This window comes from Oncorhynchus clarkii, chromosome 5 (genome assembly GCF_045791955.1).
Source record: "Oncorhynchus clarkii lewisi isolate Uvic-CL-2024 chromosome 5, UVic_Ocla_1.0, whole genome shotgun sequence".
Taxonomy (NCBI): domain Eukaryota; kingdom Metazoa; phylum Chordata; class Actinopteri; order Salmoniformes; family Salmonidae; genus Oncorhynchus; species Oncorhynchus clarkii.
Window position 1 is genome coordinate 81,150,690 of NC_092151.1, and position 16,418 is coordinate 81,167,107.

General features: G+C 45.2%; 1 protein-coding gene across 1 annotated transcript in view; it reads right to left on the minus strand.

Moving 5' to 3' along the window:
* The window catches only part of LOC139409770 (pituitary adenylate cyclase-activating polypeptide type I receptor-like), a 53,360-nt gene that overhangs the window by 17,854 nt on the left and 19,088 nt on the right, over positions 1–16,418 (minus strand). Inside the window, exons 3-10 of the mRNA XM_071155149.1 lie at positions 14,110–14,223; positions 11,772–11,881; positions 11,490–11,587; positions 8,104–8,236; positions 7,033–7,186; positions 6,861–6,921; positions 6,428–6,497; positions 6,165–6,256 (exon numbers count right to left, since the gene is read on the minus strand). Coding sequence (XP_071011250.1) covers positions 6,165–6,256; positions 6,428–6,497; positions 6,861–6,921; positions 7,033–7,186; positions 8,104–8,236; positions 11,490–11,587; positions 11,772–11,881; positions 14,110–14,223 — 832 coding nt within the window. The remainder of the gene's footprint in view (positions 1–6,164; positions 6,257–6,427; positions 6,498–6,860; positions 6,922–7,032; positions 7,187–8,103; positions 8,237–11,489; positions 11,588–11,771; positions 11,882–14,109; positions 14,224–16,418) is intronic.

Genomic DNA, 16,418 nt, shown 5'->3' on the forward strand with positions numbered 1-16,418 from the left:
AGGTGCAGGATAGAGTACCGGGTGGTAGCCTGTTAGTAACAGTGACTAAGGTTCAGGGCAGGGTACTGGGCACAGGCCGGCTAGTGGTGACTGTTTAGCAGTCTGATTGGCCTGGAGATAGAAGCTCTTTCTCAGACTCTCGGTCCCAGCTTTGATGCACCTGTACTGTTTCCCCCATTCTAGATGGTAGCGGAATGAACAGGCCATTGCTCAGGTGGCTGAGGTCCTTGATGATATTTTTGGCCTTCCTGTGACACTGGGTGCTGTAGATGTCGTGGAGGGCAGGCAGTGTGCCCCCGGTGATGTGTTGGGCTAACCACACCACCCTCTGGAGAGACCTGCGGTTGCAGATGGTGCAATTCAGGGTCTTTGGGGTCTTTGGGGCGAAGCCGCGCTGTTGCGCCTTCTTCACCATGCTGTCTGTGTGAAGGGACTATTTCAGGTTGTCCTTGATGTGCATGCAGAGGAACTTGAAGCTTTTGACCCTCTCCAATGTTGTCCCGTCGATGTGGATAGGGGCGTGCTCTCTCTGCTGTCTCCTGTAGTCCATGATCAGCTCCTTTGTTTTGTTGACATTGAGGGAAAGGTTATTTTCCTGGCACCACTCCACCAGGGCTCACACCTCCTCCTTGTAGGCTGTCTCATCAATGTTGGTAATCCTTCTTCCAAGATGGCGTAGCAGTGCAGACGTGGTTTGTCGTCCTCTCGTTTACTTTTTGTATTTCTCATCTTTTTTGTATATATTGTATATATTCCAATTTATTTTTCAATCTCTTTTTCCATTTTTAAATCAAATATACCTTCCGGTAACCAGCCTCACACAATGTGACACGGATCCGCAATTTTTTTTAGACCTTGTAGCCAAAACTCATCAGAAGATAGCCAGCTAATTAGCTACTAGCTATTTAGTCGTTGTTAGCCACTGCTAGTGGCCTTTACCCTCTGCTCAGGCACCAGCCGTTTTTTAGTCTGGATAATACCTGCCAGCCTCAGACGGTTTTTCTCCACTACATTGCCAGATTCCTGCCGTAAACCCTGGACCATTGATCATCCCAGATAGCTAGCTGCCACTGAGAGACCCAGCCCCGAAGCTAGCCCTGAGCCAGGCGCATCTCCCAGCTAGCAAACGAAATTACCCTGGCCCGGTCCCTTCGTCGACACGGCACCTCGCCGTACCACCACGACTGGTCCTCAGACGTAATTCCATCAGCTGTGCCTTCAATCGGCCTTTGCCAGACGTACATGCCTTAGATACCTCCTTTGTCCCACCTCATCACATGCAGAGACCTCACCCAGTATAACCAGCGTGTCCAGAGATGCAACCTCTCTTATCATCACTCAGTGCCTGGGCTTACCTCCAATGTACACGCACCCCACCATACCCCTGTCTGCACATTATGACCTGAATCTATTCTACCACGCCCAGAAATTTGCTCCTTTTATTCTCTGTCCAAAACGCACTAGACAACCAGTTTTGCTAGCCTACAGCCGTACCCTCATCCTTCTCCTCCTCTGTTCCTTGGGTGATGTGGAGGATAACCCAGGCCCTGCGTGTCCCCAGGCACTCTCATTTGTTGACTTCTGTAATCGAAAAAGCCTTGGTTTCATGCATGTTAACATCAGAAGCTTCCTCCCTAAGTTTGTTTTACTCACTGCTTTAGCACACTCCGCCAAACCTGATGTCCAAGCCATGTCTGAATCCTGGTTTAGGAAGGCCACCAAAAATTCTGAGATTTCCATACCCAACTACAACATTTTCCATCAAGATATAACTGCCAAAGGGGGAGGAGTTGCAATCTACTGCAGAGAAAGCTTGCAAAGATCAGTCAGACTTTCCAGGTCTATGCCCACACAGTTCAAACTTCTAATTTAAAAAAAATAATCTCTCCAGAAATAAGTCTCTCACTGTTGCCGCCTGTTATAGATCCCCCTCAGCTGCCAGCTATGCCCTGGACACCATATGTGAATTGATTGCCCCACATCTATCTTCAGAGTTCGTTCTGTTAGGTGACCTAAACTGGGATATGCTTAACACCCCAGCAGTCCAACAATCTAAGCTTGATGCCCTCAATCTCACACAAATAATCAAGGAAACCACCAGGTACAACCCTAAATCCGTAAACATGGGCACCCTCATAGATATTATCCTGACCAACTTGCCCTCCAAATACACCTCTGCTGTTTTCAATCAGGATCTCAGCGATCACTGCCTCATTGCCTGCATCCGCTATTGGTACACGGTCAAACGATCACCCCTCATCACTAAAGATTGGAAAGCTGCCGCGGGCACCCCCCTCTTCAAAAGGGGGTGACACTCTAAAGTCTTTGAAAGCCAAGTTAATAAACAGATCACTGACCATTTCGAATCCCACCGTACCTTCTCCGCTGTGCAATCCGGTTTCCGAGCTGGTCACGGGTGCACCTCAGCCACGCTCAAGGTACTAAACAATATCATAACCGCCATCGATAAAAGACAATACTGTGCAGCCGTCTTCAACGACCTGGCCAAGGCTCTCGACTCTGTCAATCACTGTATTCTTATCGACAGACTCAATAGCCTTGGTTTCTCAAATGACTGCCTCGCCTGGTTCACCAACTACTTCGCAGGCAGAGTTTAGTGTGTCAAATCAGAGGGCCTGTTGTCCAGACCTCTGGCAGTCTCTATGGGGGTACCACAGGGTTCAATTCTCGGGCCGACTCTTTTCTCTGTATATATCAACGATGTCGTTCTTGCTGCGGGTGATTCCGTGATCCACCTCTACGCAGACAACACCATTCTGTACATCTGGCCCTTCTTTGGACACTGTGGTAACTAACCTCCAAACGAGCTTCAATGCCATACAACACTCCTTCTGTGGCCTCCAACTGCTCTTAAACGCTAGTAAAACCAAATGCTTGCTTTTCAACCGTTCGCTGCCCACACCCGCCCGCCCGACTGGCATCACTTCTCTGGACGATTCTGACCTAGAATACGTGGACAACTACCAATACCTAGGTGTCTGGCTAGACTGTAAACTCTCCTTCCAGACTCATATCAAACATCTCCAATCCAAAATCAAATGTAGAATCGGCTTTCTATTTCGCAACAAAGCCTCCTTCACTCACGCCGCCAAACTTACCCTCGTAAAACTGACTATCCTACCAATCCTCGACTTCGGCGATGTCATCTACAAAATAGCTTCCAATACTCTACTCAGCAAATTGGATGTAGTCTATCACAGTGCCATCCGTTTTGTTACCAAAGCGCCTTATACCACCCACTACTGCGACCTGTATGCTCTAGTTGGCTGGCCCTCGCTACATATTTGTCGCCAGACCCACTGGCTCCAGGACATCTATAAGTCTATGCTAGGTAAAGCTCTGCCTTATCTCAGCTCACTGGTCACGGTAACAACACCCACCTGTAGCACGCGCTCCAGCAGATATATCTCACTGGTCATCCCCAAAGCCAACACCTCCTTTGGCCGCCTTTCCTTACAGTTCTCTGCTGCCAGTGACTGGAACGAATTGCAAAAATCGCTGAAGCTGGAGGGTTACATTTCCCTCACTAACTGTAAACATCAGCCATCTGAGCAGCTAACCGATCGCTGCAGCTGTACATAGCCCATCTGTAAATAGCCCACCCAATCTACCTACCTCATCCCCATATTGTTTATATTTACTTTGCTGCTCTTTTGCACACCAGTATCACTACTTACACACCATCATCTGCTCATCATCATCTGCTCATCTATCACTCTAGTGTTAATCTGCTAAATTGTAATTACTTTGCTACTATGGCCTATTTATTACCATACCTCCTCATGCCATTTGCACACACTGTATATAGACTTCATTTTTTTCCATTGTGTTATTGACTGTACGCTTGTTTTTTCCATTTGTAACTCGGTGTTGTTGTTTCTGTCACACTGCTTTGCTTTATCTTGGCCAGGTTGCAATTGTAAATGAGAACTTGTCCTCAACTAGCTTACCTGGATAAATAAAGGTGAAAAAAATTAAATCAGGCCTATCTCTGTTGTGTCATCAGGAAACTTGATGATTGAGTTTGAGATGTATGTGGCCACGCAGTCATGGGTGAACAGAGTACAGGAGGGGTCTGAGAACGCACCCCTGTGGGGCCCCTGTGTTGAATATTAGCTTGGCAGCGGTGTTGTTGCCTACCTTCACCACTTGGGGTCGGCCAGTCAGGAAGTCCAGGACCCAGTTGCATAGGGAGGGGTTCAGACCCGTGGCCCTGAGCTTAGTGATGAGCTTGGATGGCACTATGGTGTAGAAGGCTGAACTATTGTCAATAAAAATCATTCTTACATAGGTATTTCTCTTGTCCAGGTGGGATAGGGCAGTGTGCAGTGCAATGGCGATTGTGTCGTCCTTGGATTTGTTGGGGTGGTATGCAAATTGTAGTGTGTCTAGGGTGTCGGTTAAGGTGGAGGTGATATGGTCCTTAACTAGCCTATCAAAGCACTTAATGATTACAGAAGTGAGTAATGATAGTCATTTAGTTCAGTTACTTTCACTTTCTTGAGTTCAGGAACAATGGTTAGGATAAAAGGCTAGGATATGGAGAGATTGAATATATCCGTAAAAACTCCAGCCAACTGGTCTGCACATGCTCTGAGGACGCATCTTGGGATGTCGTCTGGGCCGGCAGCCTTGTGAGAGTTAACATGCTTAAATGACTCATGTCAGCCACGGAGAACGAGAGCGCACAGTCCTCATGAGCATCGTGGGCCCGCGTCGGTGGCTCCATGTTGTTTTCCTTGAAGTGGGCGTAAAAGGTGTTCGTTCAACTTATCTGGGAGCTGGGCATCAGTGTTGTCACGTTCTGACCTTTATTTCCTTTGTTTTGTATTTATTTTGTATGGTCAGGGCGTGAGTTGGGTGGGCAGTCTATGTTTGTTTTTCTATGATTTGGGTATTTCTATGTTTCGGCCTAGTATTGTTCTCAATCAGAGGCAGGTGTCATTAGTTGTCTCTGATTGAGAATCATACTTAGGTAGCCTGGGTTTCACTGTGTGTTTGTGGGTGATTGTTCCTGTCTCTGTGTTTGTACCAGATAGGACTGTTTTGGGTTTTCACGTTTCTTGTTTTTGTAGTCAGTTGTTCATGTGTACCTTTACGTATTAAAAGAACCATGGACACTTACCACGCCGCATATTGGTCCTCTGATCCTTTTCGCCTCTCCTCTTCGGAAGAAGAGATTTACATTTTTTTAACTTTAGTTTATTTAGTAAATATTACATTAACTTTCTTGAACTGCATTGTTGGTTAAGGACTTGTAACTAAGCATTTCACGGTAAGGTCTTCTACACCTGTTGTATTCGGCGCATGTGACATTTTATTTGATACATGGCAGGCTTTCCCTTTATAATCTATGATTGTCTGGAGTCCACGCCACATAAGTCGTTGAATTGTGACTCCACTTTGTCCCTGTACAGTAGTGTTGCCCCTTTTATTGCCATATGGAGGTTATAGCTGGTCTGTTTGTTCACATCCATGTTCCCAGTCACCTTGCCATGGTTAAATACAATGGTTTGCGCTTTCAGTTTTACGTGAATGCTGCCATCTATCCACGGTTTTTGGTTTGTATAAATTCTAATCATCACAGTGGGAACAACATTCTCTATGTTCTTCCTGATGAGTGTATACTGTATGTCAATACTATTCTCAGAGCCAACCCGGAACATTTCCCAGTGGAGGTTGTGTACTCTGGTCCACCCCTATCATATGTATAAACTGTATTTTTTACCATCTATTGCACCTTGCCTTTGCCGCTTGGCCATCGCTCATCCATATACTTACATGTACATATACTCATTCACCCCTTTAGATTTGTGTGTATTAGGTAGTTGTTGGGTAATTTTTAGATTACTTGTTAGATATTACTGTTCTGTCGGAACTAGAAGCACAAGCATTTCGCTACACTCGCATTAACATCTGCTAACCATGTGTATTTGACCAATAAAATGTGATTTGATTTGATAATATACTCATGATATCATCAACAGTGGACCAACATACTCATGACATAATCAATAGAGGACCAACATACAGAACCAACTGGTAGATAGAATAGCCAAAAACATATGACATGATGAACAATTGAAAGAGCCACTAATGTAGTAGATACAATTTCACACACAAGCATACTTCTTGTGACTTACAGGTAAATACTGGATTCGTTCCCACCGATGTCTGGTGACTGCAGTTTCTGGACAAGGATGATTATGATGCCGATGAAGAGGACAAAGTTGATCTGTAGAAAAATAAGATGTGTATTTACAGGACAAATGCCTATATTCACTCATCTGTCTTAGGTATTGAACAGCTATTAATTTGACTGAATTAGTTATTTTTAAATATTGAAATGTATTAATATTTATAGTAATCAATAAGTGATTGAATTGATAATTGATTAGTGCCTCACCATGATAGAGGCCAGCACAGGTCCCTTAATCACCCACCAGATACCAGCATTATCATTCATATCCCAACACCTGGAGACAGAGAGGGAGGGGGAGGGAGGGAATAGGGAGGGAGGGAAAGAGTGAAGGTGAGAGGGAATGAGGGAGGTAAGGAGGGAGGAGGTAGGGGTGGATGGATGGAGAAAGGGAGAGCAATAGGGAAGAAGGGAGGGAGATAGAGAGGGAGGGAGGGAAAGAGTGAAGGTGAGAGCGAATGAGGGAGGTGAGGAGGGAGGGATGGATGGAGAAAGGGAGAGCAATAGGGAAGAAGGGAGGGAGGGAGGGAGGGAGGGGAAAGGTTCAAATACAGAAATATTAAAGAATCATGTAGATTTACTATTGTCATCATTACCTTCATAATATAGTCAATTGAGTGTTATGGTAGTGGTAACTCACCCTATGTCATCAAAGTGCAGCCTGAGTACTGCCCATATCACCACACATATAGTGGGGGTCCCTGAATACACAAAAGACATGCACATAAACACACACACACACACACACTTTCACTTTCACTTGATGAATTCAGTTTGATTAGGTAAACAGTACATGATGATTGTTGTCTCACCCCAGCCAATGATGGTATACCAGTAGAAGTATCTTCTCTCAGGGAAGAATGTCTCTACTAACAGAGTGAAGAGGTACAGGCCCTCAATGAACAGCCAGAAGTAGTTAGATAGGACACAGTAGTGAAAGAACACCATCACCACCTTACACTCCACCTACAGACAAAAAGAGAGAGAGAGAGAGAGAGAGAGAGAGAGAGAGAGAGAGAGAGAGAGAGAGAGCAAGACAGACAGAGAGAGAGAGAGAAAGAGAGAGAGAGAGAGAGAGAGAGAGTGAGACAGAGAGAGAGAGAGCGAGACAGAGAGAGACAGGGAGAGAGAGAGCGAGACAGAGAGAGTGAGTGAGACAGAGAGAGAGAGAGCGAGAGAGAGTGAGACAGAGAGAGAGAGAGAGAGACAGAGAGAGATAGAGAGAGAGAGAGAGAGAGACAGAGGGGGAGAGACAGAGAGAGAGAGAGAGAGAGAGAGAGAGAGAGAGAGAGAGAGAGACAGAGAGAGAGACAGAGAGAGAGAGAGAGAGACAGAGAGAGAGACAGAGAGAGAGAGAGAGCGAGAGAGACAGAGAGAGAGAGAGAGAGAGGAAGAGCGAAAGAGAGACAGAAAAACAGACAGTTGGTTCAGGATGTGTGTGAGTGTGTGTACAGTATGTCTTTGTCTGTGTGTGACTAACGGTAGTAACGTTACTTTTGATACCGGCGCTCCGAGGCAGGTGTTGAAATCACTAAGCAGCACTAACTTTGAAGCAGTGTGCCGATGCTTGTATCCCTTCATCAGGAGCATGAGAGCAATAGCGGCCAAAGCTTTGTTTTGTCGAACAACCACCTGATTGGTTTGGTATTGGTTTCTGTAGAATGCAAAAAGGCTACACGTGCTACGGCATATGCGACGTCATCTATAATAATTTGGCTGCTCTAAATTCTTTTGACCAGTAGGTGCCACAAGTGTACAATGTGTTGATCATAGCCTCGAGTAATGAACCTATTTTCGACACAATAGGCTAGAAATGCTCAATGCTTCCGAAAGCTTAGTTCCCCATCACTAACTAACAGTGTGTGTGTGGTATGCCTACTCACAGTGTGTAAGAAGCAGTGGTTGCTGTCCTCCTCTGCGTACAGGACCCCGTCCTTGATGAAGACAGAGATGGCTCTCAGAATGAATGACACAAACAGGTTCATGTGGATGAAGTTCCTGGTGCAATGCAGCTTCCTGTGAACACAGCCAATCACAGCTCAGACAACAACAACCACAGCCAATCACAGCTCAGACAACAACATCCACAAAACCTGGGTCAACCAATCTCTAAACAAGCAATCCCACCTACTGTATAGTCTGTTACACTAAAGCACCATGTCTTGACTTTTATATTATATTGTCTTATATTATCTGATATGTTGTATGTTCTGTTATTAATTTACATAATAATAATAATAATCTTACAAGCCATCTAGTCCTGCTGTATGTAAAATAATTAGAAGAAAGCTCCCGAACATCTCTGTGTTCCTCTTGATCTAGCTAGAAACACAGGTACCTATATGACATTTACGTGAAGAGAAGACGGAGAAAAAGAGGATGGAGGTCGGGCTGCCTTCTGAAAATTCGTAGTCGAGCGAGTAAAACCCCACTGCCATACTTTCTATTGGCAAACATAAAATCATTTGAAAAGAAAATCGATGACCTACGAGCAAGATTAAACTACCAATGGGAAATTAAAAACTGTAATATCTTATGTTTCACTGAGTCGTGGCTGAACGACGACATGAATAACATACAGCTGGCGGGTTTTACACTGTATCGGCAGAATAGAACAGTAGCCTCTGGTAAACAACAGCTGGTGCACGATATCTAAGGAAGTCTCGAGGTTTTGCTCACCTGAGGTAGAGTATCTCATGATAAGCTGTAGACCACACTATCTACCTAGAGAGTTTTCATCTGTCTACATACCACCACAGACCGATGCTGGCACTAAGACCACACTCAATGAGCTGTATACCGCCATAAGCAAACAGGAAAAGGCTCATCCAGGTGGTGCTCCTAGTGGACGAGGACTTTAATGCAGGGAAATTAAATCAGTTTTACCAAAAAACTCTCGACCACCTTTACTCCACACACAGAGACTGACCATACTTTTTTCATCCTGATTCCTGCTTACAAGCTAAATTTAAAGCAGGAGGCACCAGTGACTCAGCAACTGCTAAGCTACAGGACTGTTTTGCTAGCACAGACTCAAATATGTTCCGGGATTCTTCTGATGGCATTTAGGAGTGTACCACATCAGTCACTGGCTTCATCAAAAAGTGCATCAATGATGTCATCCCCACAGTGACTGTACGTACATACCCCAACTAGAAGCCATGGATTACAGGCAACATTCACTCTGAGCTAAAGGGTAGAGCTGCCGCTTTCAAGGAGCGGGACTCTAACCGGGAAGCTTATAAGATATCCCGCTATGCCCTCCGACAAACCATCAAACAGGCAAAGCATCAACACAGGACTAAGATCGAATCATACAACACCGGCTCCGACACTCATCGGATGTGGCAGAGCTTGAAAACTATTACAGACTACAAAGTGAAACACATCCGAGAGCTGCCCAGTGACAAGAGCCTACCAGATGAGCTAAATTACTTCTATGCTCGCTTCGAGGCAAGTAACACTGAAACATGCTTGAGAGCATCAGCTGTTCCAGACGACTGTGTGATCATGCTCTCCACAGCCGATGTAAGACCTTTAAACAGGTCAACATTCACAGACGGATTACCAGGACGTGTAGGATGCGCTGACCAACTTGCAAGTGTCTTCACTGACATTTTCAACCTCAGTCTAATACCAACATGTTTCAAGCAGACCAAACATACTCCCTGTGATCAAGAACACTAAGGTAACCTGTCTAAATGACTACTGACCCCTAGCACTCATGTCTGTGGCCAAGAAGAGCTTTGAAAGACTGGTCATAGCTTACATCAACACCATTATCCCAGAAACCCTAGACCCACTCCAATTTGCATACCGCCCTAACAGATCCACAGATTATGCAATCTCTATTGCACTCTACACTGCCCTTTCCAACCTGGACAAAAGGAAACATCTATGTGAGAATGCTATTCATTGATTACAGCTCAGCGTTTAACACCATAGTGCCCTCGAAGCTCATCACTAAGCTAAGGACCCTGGGACTAAACACCTCCCTCTGCAACTGGATCCTGGACTTCCTGACGGGCCGCCACCAAGTGGTAAGGGTAGGTAACAACACATCTACCACGCTGATCCTCAACATGGGGGCCCCTTAGGGGTGCGGGCTCAGAGCCCTCCTGTACTCCCTGTTCACTCATGACTGCACGGCCAGGCACGAATGCAACACCATCATTAAGTTTGCTGATGACACAACAGTGGTATCCCTGATCACCGACAACGATGAGACAGCCTATAGGAAGGAGGTCACAGACCTGGCCATATGGTGCCAGGACAACAACCTTTCCTTCATAGTGATCAAGACAAAGGAGATGATTGTGGACTACAAGAAAAGGAGGACCGAGCACGCCCCCATTCTCATCGACGGGGCTGCAGTGGAGCAGGTTGAGAGCTTAAAGTTCCTTGGTGTCCACATGACCAACAAACTAACATGGTCCAAGCACAGCAAGACAGTTGTGAAGAGGGCACGACAAAACCTATTCCCCCTCAGGAGACTGAAAAGATTTGGCATGAGTCCTCAGATCCTCAAAAGGTTATACAGCTGCACCATCGAGAGCATCCTGACTGGTTGCATCACTGTCTGGTACGGCAACTGCTCGTCCTCCGACCGCAAGGCACTACAGAAGGTAGTGCGTACGGCCCAGTACATCACTGTGGCCAGGCTTCCTGTCATCCAGGACCTCTATACCAGACGGTGTCAGAGGAAGGCCTTAAATTGTAAAAGACTCCAGCCACCCTAGTCATTGTTCTCTCTGCTACTGCATGGTAAGCAGTACCGGAGCTCCAAGTCTAGGTCCAAGAGGCTTCTAAACAGCTTCTACCCCCAAGCCATAAGACTCCTGAACATCGAATCAAATGGCTACCCAGACTATTTGCATTGCCCCCCCCCTCCCCCCTCTTTTACACTGTTGCTATTCTGTTATTATCTATGCATAGTCACTTTAATAACTCTACCTACATGTATTAACTCAATTACCTCGACTAACCGGTGCCCCCGCACATTGACTCTGTACCGGTACCCCCTATATAAAGCCTCACGATTGATATTTTACTGCTGCTCTTTAATTATTTGTTACTTTTATTTCTTATTCTTATTTTTTTAAAGGTATTTTTTGTTTTAGTTAATTTTTAAATGGCATTGTTGGTTAGGGCTTGTAAGTAAGCATTTCACCGTAAGGTCTACAACTGTTGTATTCGGCGCATGTGACAAATAAAATTTGATTTGACCTGAGTGGGATTTGGGATTTTGACCTCTGGTGACCTTTCTCACCTGAACCTGCAAAGGATGACCATGGCTGTACAGAGAGAAACCAGAGAGGTGCTGTACCCCACCGTGTACAGAGCCTTCACCGACACGTAGTACATGTCCTGCAGTAAACAACAACAGTAAATCAAGAACACATATTCATCAGGGATATTAGCACAGACTGATGCATATACCCATATGTTTGGCATGACCATAAGGAGTTGGCAAGAGAGCAGAAACAGACTGTCCTCCAGGCTAAGGATTATGGGCAATGAGAGTGAGGGTAAGACAGTGTGGAGTGCTCACCGGATGCTCGTGGGTTCCGTTGGGTTTGTCGAACATGCAGGCATCCACATAGTGAGGGAAGGTCTCAGACCAGCCGTCCTCCGTACAGTTACGACTCACCTTCCCTAGCTCTACACACATAATAAACTATGTCAATGGTTAGCGCATACAGTAGATTCAACATTTCAAAACATATTCTATTCTTATTTACAATAAAATTGACTCCAAAATGACACAATACATGATTTACCATTAATTTCTATTGGGCACAATGTAATGTGAAACACAACCAAAACAAACAGCAAAGGCATGTAACAAATTTGTAGTCACAAGCTTCATGTAGTCATTTCATGCTATGAATAAGGGACCAAATACTTAACTTTTGACTACTTTAATACAAATGTAAGTGAATTAGTCCCAATACTTTGGTTCCCCTAAAATGGGGGGACTACAGTGCCTTGCGAAAGTATTCGGCCCCCTTGAACTTTGCGACCTTTTGCCACATTTCAGGCTTCAAACATAAAGATATAAAACTGTATTTTTTTGTGAAGAATCAACAACAAGTGGGACACAATCATGAAGTGAAACGACATTTATTGGATACTTCAAACTTTTTTAACAAATCAAAAACTGAAAAATTGGGCGTGCAAAATTATTCAGCCCCTTTACTTTCAGTGCAGCAAACTCTCTCCAGAAGTTCAGTGAGGATCTCTGAATGATCCAATGTTGACCTAAATGACTAATGATGATAAATACAATCCACCTGTGTGTAATCAAGTCTCCGTATAAATGCACCTGCACTGTGATAGTCTCAGAGGTCCGTCAAAAGCGCAGAGAGCATCATGAAGAACAAGGAACACACCAGGCAGGTCCGAGATACTGTTGTGAAGAAGTTTAAAGCCGGATTTGGATACAAAAAGATTTCCCAAGCTTTAAACATCCCAAGGACCACTGTGCAAGCGATAATATTGAAATGGAAGGAGTATGAGACCACTGCAAATCTACCAAGACCTGGCCGTCCCTCTAAACTTTCAGCTCATACAAGGAGAAGACTGATCAGAGATGCAGCCAAGAGGCCCATGATCAGTCTGGATGAACTGCAGAGATCAGTCGTATATTGCACAAATCTGGCCTTTATGGAAGAGTGGCAAGAAGAAAGCCATTTCTTAAAGATATCCATAAAAAGTGTTGTTTAAAGTTTGCCACAAGCCACCTGGGAGACACACCAAACATGTGGAAGAAGGTGCTCTGGTCAGATGAAACCAAAATTGAACTTTTTGGCAACAATGCAAAACGTTATGTTTGGCGTAAAAGCAACACAGCTCATCACCCTGAACACACCATCCCCACTGTCAAACATGGTGGTGGCAGCATCATGGTTTGGGCCTGCTTTTCTTCAGCAGGGACAGGGAAGATGGTTAAAATTGATGGGAAGATGGATGGAGCCAAATACAGGACCATTCTGGAAGAAAACCTGATGGAGTCTGCAAAAGACCTGAGACTGGGACGGAGATTTGTCTTCCAACAAGACAATGATCCAAAACATAAAGCAAAATGGAATGGTTCAAAAATAAACATATCCAGGTGTTAGAATGGCCAAGTCAAAGTCCAGACCTGAATCCAATCGAGAATCTGTGGAAAGAACCTAAAACTGCTGTCCACAAATGCTTTCCATCCAACCTCACTGAGCTCGAGCTGTTTTGCAAGGAGGAATGGGAAAAAATGTCAGTCTCTTGATGTGCAAAACTGATAGAGACATACCCCAAGCGACTTACAGCTGTAATCGCAGCAAAAGGTGGCGCTACAAAGTATTAACTTAAGGGGGCTGAATAATTTTGCACGCCCAATTTTTCAGTTCTTGATTTGTTAAAAAAGTTTGAAATATACAATAAATGTCGTTCCACTTCATGATTGTGTCCCACTTGTTGTTGATTCTTCACAAAATACAGTTTTATATCTTTATGTTTGAAGCCTGAAATGTGGCAAAAGGTCGCAAAGTTCAAGGGGGCCGAATACTTTCGCAAGGCACTGTATGTACATAAAGTGTTGTAATTTCTAAACGGTTTACCCAATATGCATGAAAATACCCTCAAATTATGGCTGGCAGGCTGTACTTTAGCCTCATAGTCATTCTATCATTTTGAATCCAAAGTACTGGAGTACAGAGACAAAAATAATAATAATTGTCACTGTCCCAATACTTTTGGAGCTCACTGTATTTACCAGATGATAAGACAAGAGGTGCAAATCAATGTTAGTTACAATAGATGTACAATGTGGATGTTAACATAAAACAAATAGACAGAGTCATGCCCAAAGTATTGAGATGATTGATGATTGACAGCTGTCAGTCACTGACCATCATCCTCCTCGCTCATGAACTGGATGAAGAGCTCTGGACAGCTGACCACAACCACCTCTCCCACCTGGGCAGGCTGCCAACACGTCAGGTTATCCCACAACCATGGGCACACTGGGGGCACAACACAACACAGAGATGGTGAGTACCATGATTCAATAAAAAGAGCACAACACTCACAACATTCTTCTGTGGTTGATGGAAAAACACCTTTGAAAGACAAAGATCTGATCTAATAGATTAGAAACAGGTATTGAACCGAAACCTGAGTTAGTTCTGTGGTCAGTGTAAATACTGTGGAAGTACCGATGTTATAATGGGGTATCCATGGGACAGCACAACCTCAATGCTAAGGAACCCTTTTTCGGCAAGGCCACATCTGGCCAGCAGATGGCACTAGAGGCCAAGAAAGATGCAACTGCTCAGTTTGTATAATGCAAACAATGGTAAATGGGTGTTTTCTGGTACTGCTCTAGTGTCTCTCTGTCTGCATCCAAAATTGCACTCTATTCCCTTAGTAATGAACTACTGACCAGAGGCTCTATCTCTAGGATGGTGTGTAGAGTGATGAGGTTTGTCAGGCTTGTCTGGAGGGCTGTGAGGAATACAAAAACACTCAGTATGTCATAGATGGTAGTGTGTGTGTGTTTGTGTGTGCGTGTGTACGTGTGTGAATGTGTGTATAGGGGTGAGTAGCTGTGTGGCAGTCTAATAACACTGACGGTGACTCTGCCAGACTCCCAGTCATTGATATTCACAACCATAGAGACCTCCCTCTTTCTATCACCCTCCCTCCCTCCCTCCATCTCCCATACTCCCTCTATCCCTCCCCTCCCTTCCTCACTCTATCCCTCTCTTTCTTTCCACCTCTGTCTCCCTCTCCCTCTATCCCTCTCTTTTTCCATCTCTCTCTCTCTCTCTCTCTCTCTGTAGGTGGAGAGTAAGGTGATGTCTAACTACTTCTGGCTGTTCCCATACTCACTCCCTCTGTCGCTCTCCCTCTATCCTTCCCTCTGTACCTCTCCCCCCCCCTCTCTCTCTCTCTCTCTCTCTCTCTCTCTCTCTCCCAGTTAAACATTCACATGGTCACAGTCATGCTCAGGTCACATAAGAAGAGAGACAACATTGAGTTCTTCTTTCTCTTTCCCTCTCTTCTTTTATGTAGAGAAAAGGGGTCAGTGTGTTTGGCCTTGTTTTAATTCCAGCCACATCGAGCCACAGTGAAAATAGCATCAGAGAGATGCAACCAAGAGAAACTGCATCTCTACTGAGACAGAGAGAGAGAAAGAGACAGAGGGAGAGAAAGAGAGAGAGGCAGACAGAGACAGTGCGAGTGAGAGAGAGTGAGAGAGAGAGAGAGAGAGAGAGAGAGAGAGAGAGAGAGAGAGAGAAAGAGAGAGAGAGAGAAAGAGAGAGAGGTATGGCATGGCACAGTGTTATATTAGCACACTAGGGGGGGGGGGGGGGGGGGGGGTGTTAACGAGGGGTGGAAACTCAGGATACTAGACAATGAGGACGCTAATATAAATCTCTATAAGTCTGGAACAGTATTGGTACAGGGCAACCCCAAACAGTTTCAGCTGGACTTTAACCTAATCAAAGAATTAGCCCAGCAGGAATAGCTCTCCCTTGAGAAAGATACCCCCACTCCGAGCTGGTCAGACCAGACCTTTTCATTATATAACCCCACAGAGGAGCAACCCCAAGTGGAAAGTCAAACCCTCAGCAGAGAGTACTATCCCCTCATTGAAATGAAGGATACATTTACCCAACTGGAGGTAAGGCAGGTGGAGATGGAACAGCAGGTGATTACACTTCAGTCAGCACAGACCCAGACAACAGCCCAGCACAACAACACCCCCTTAACCAGACCCGGAAAGCTGGAGGTGGAGAGAGACATATCTGCACTCTGGACTGTGGTGAGACAACTTCAACAATATAAAATGCAAGAGCAGGAGAAGAACAGAGCACTAGAGGAGAGGATAAGACTGCTGGAGGAGAGGGTGAGGGGGATGGCGTGTGACAGAGAGGTGGCCAACCCACTAGAGAGGTGGCCACCCCCGCAGAGAAGCCAGCTGAACAGCCCACACCAGACCCTGACCATAGCGTCGACATCACAGCAGAACAGACAAATGAAGAACCCCAAGCACAGGGGATCTCACCCCCTCTGACCACCCCCCCTGTCAGCCACCCAGATAGCCCTCCTGACAACCCCCCCACACCCACTGAGGACATAAACAAGACACAGATTGTACTCCTTATGGACTCAAATGGGAAATATACACACCACACACCCAGCGTGCCCTAGA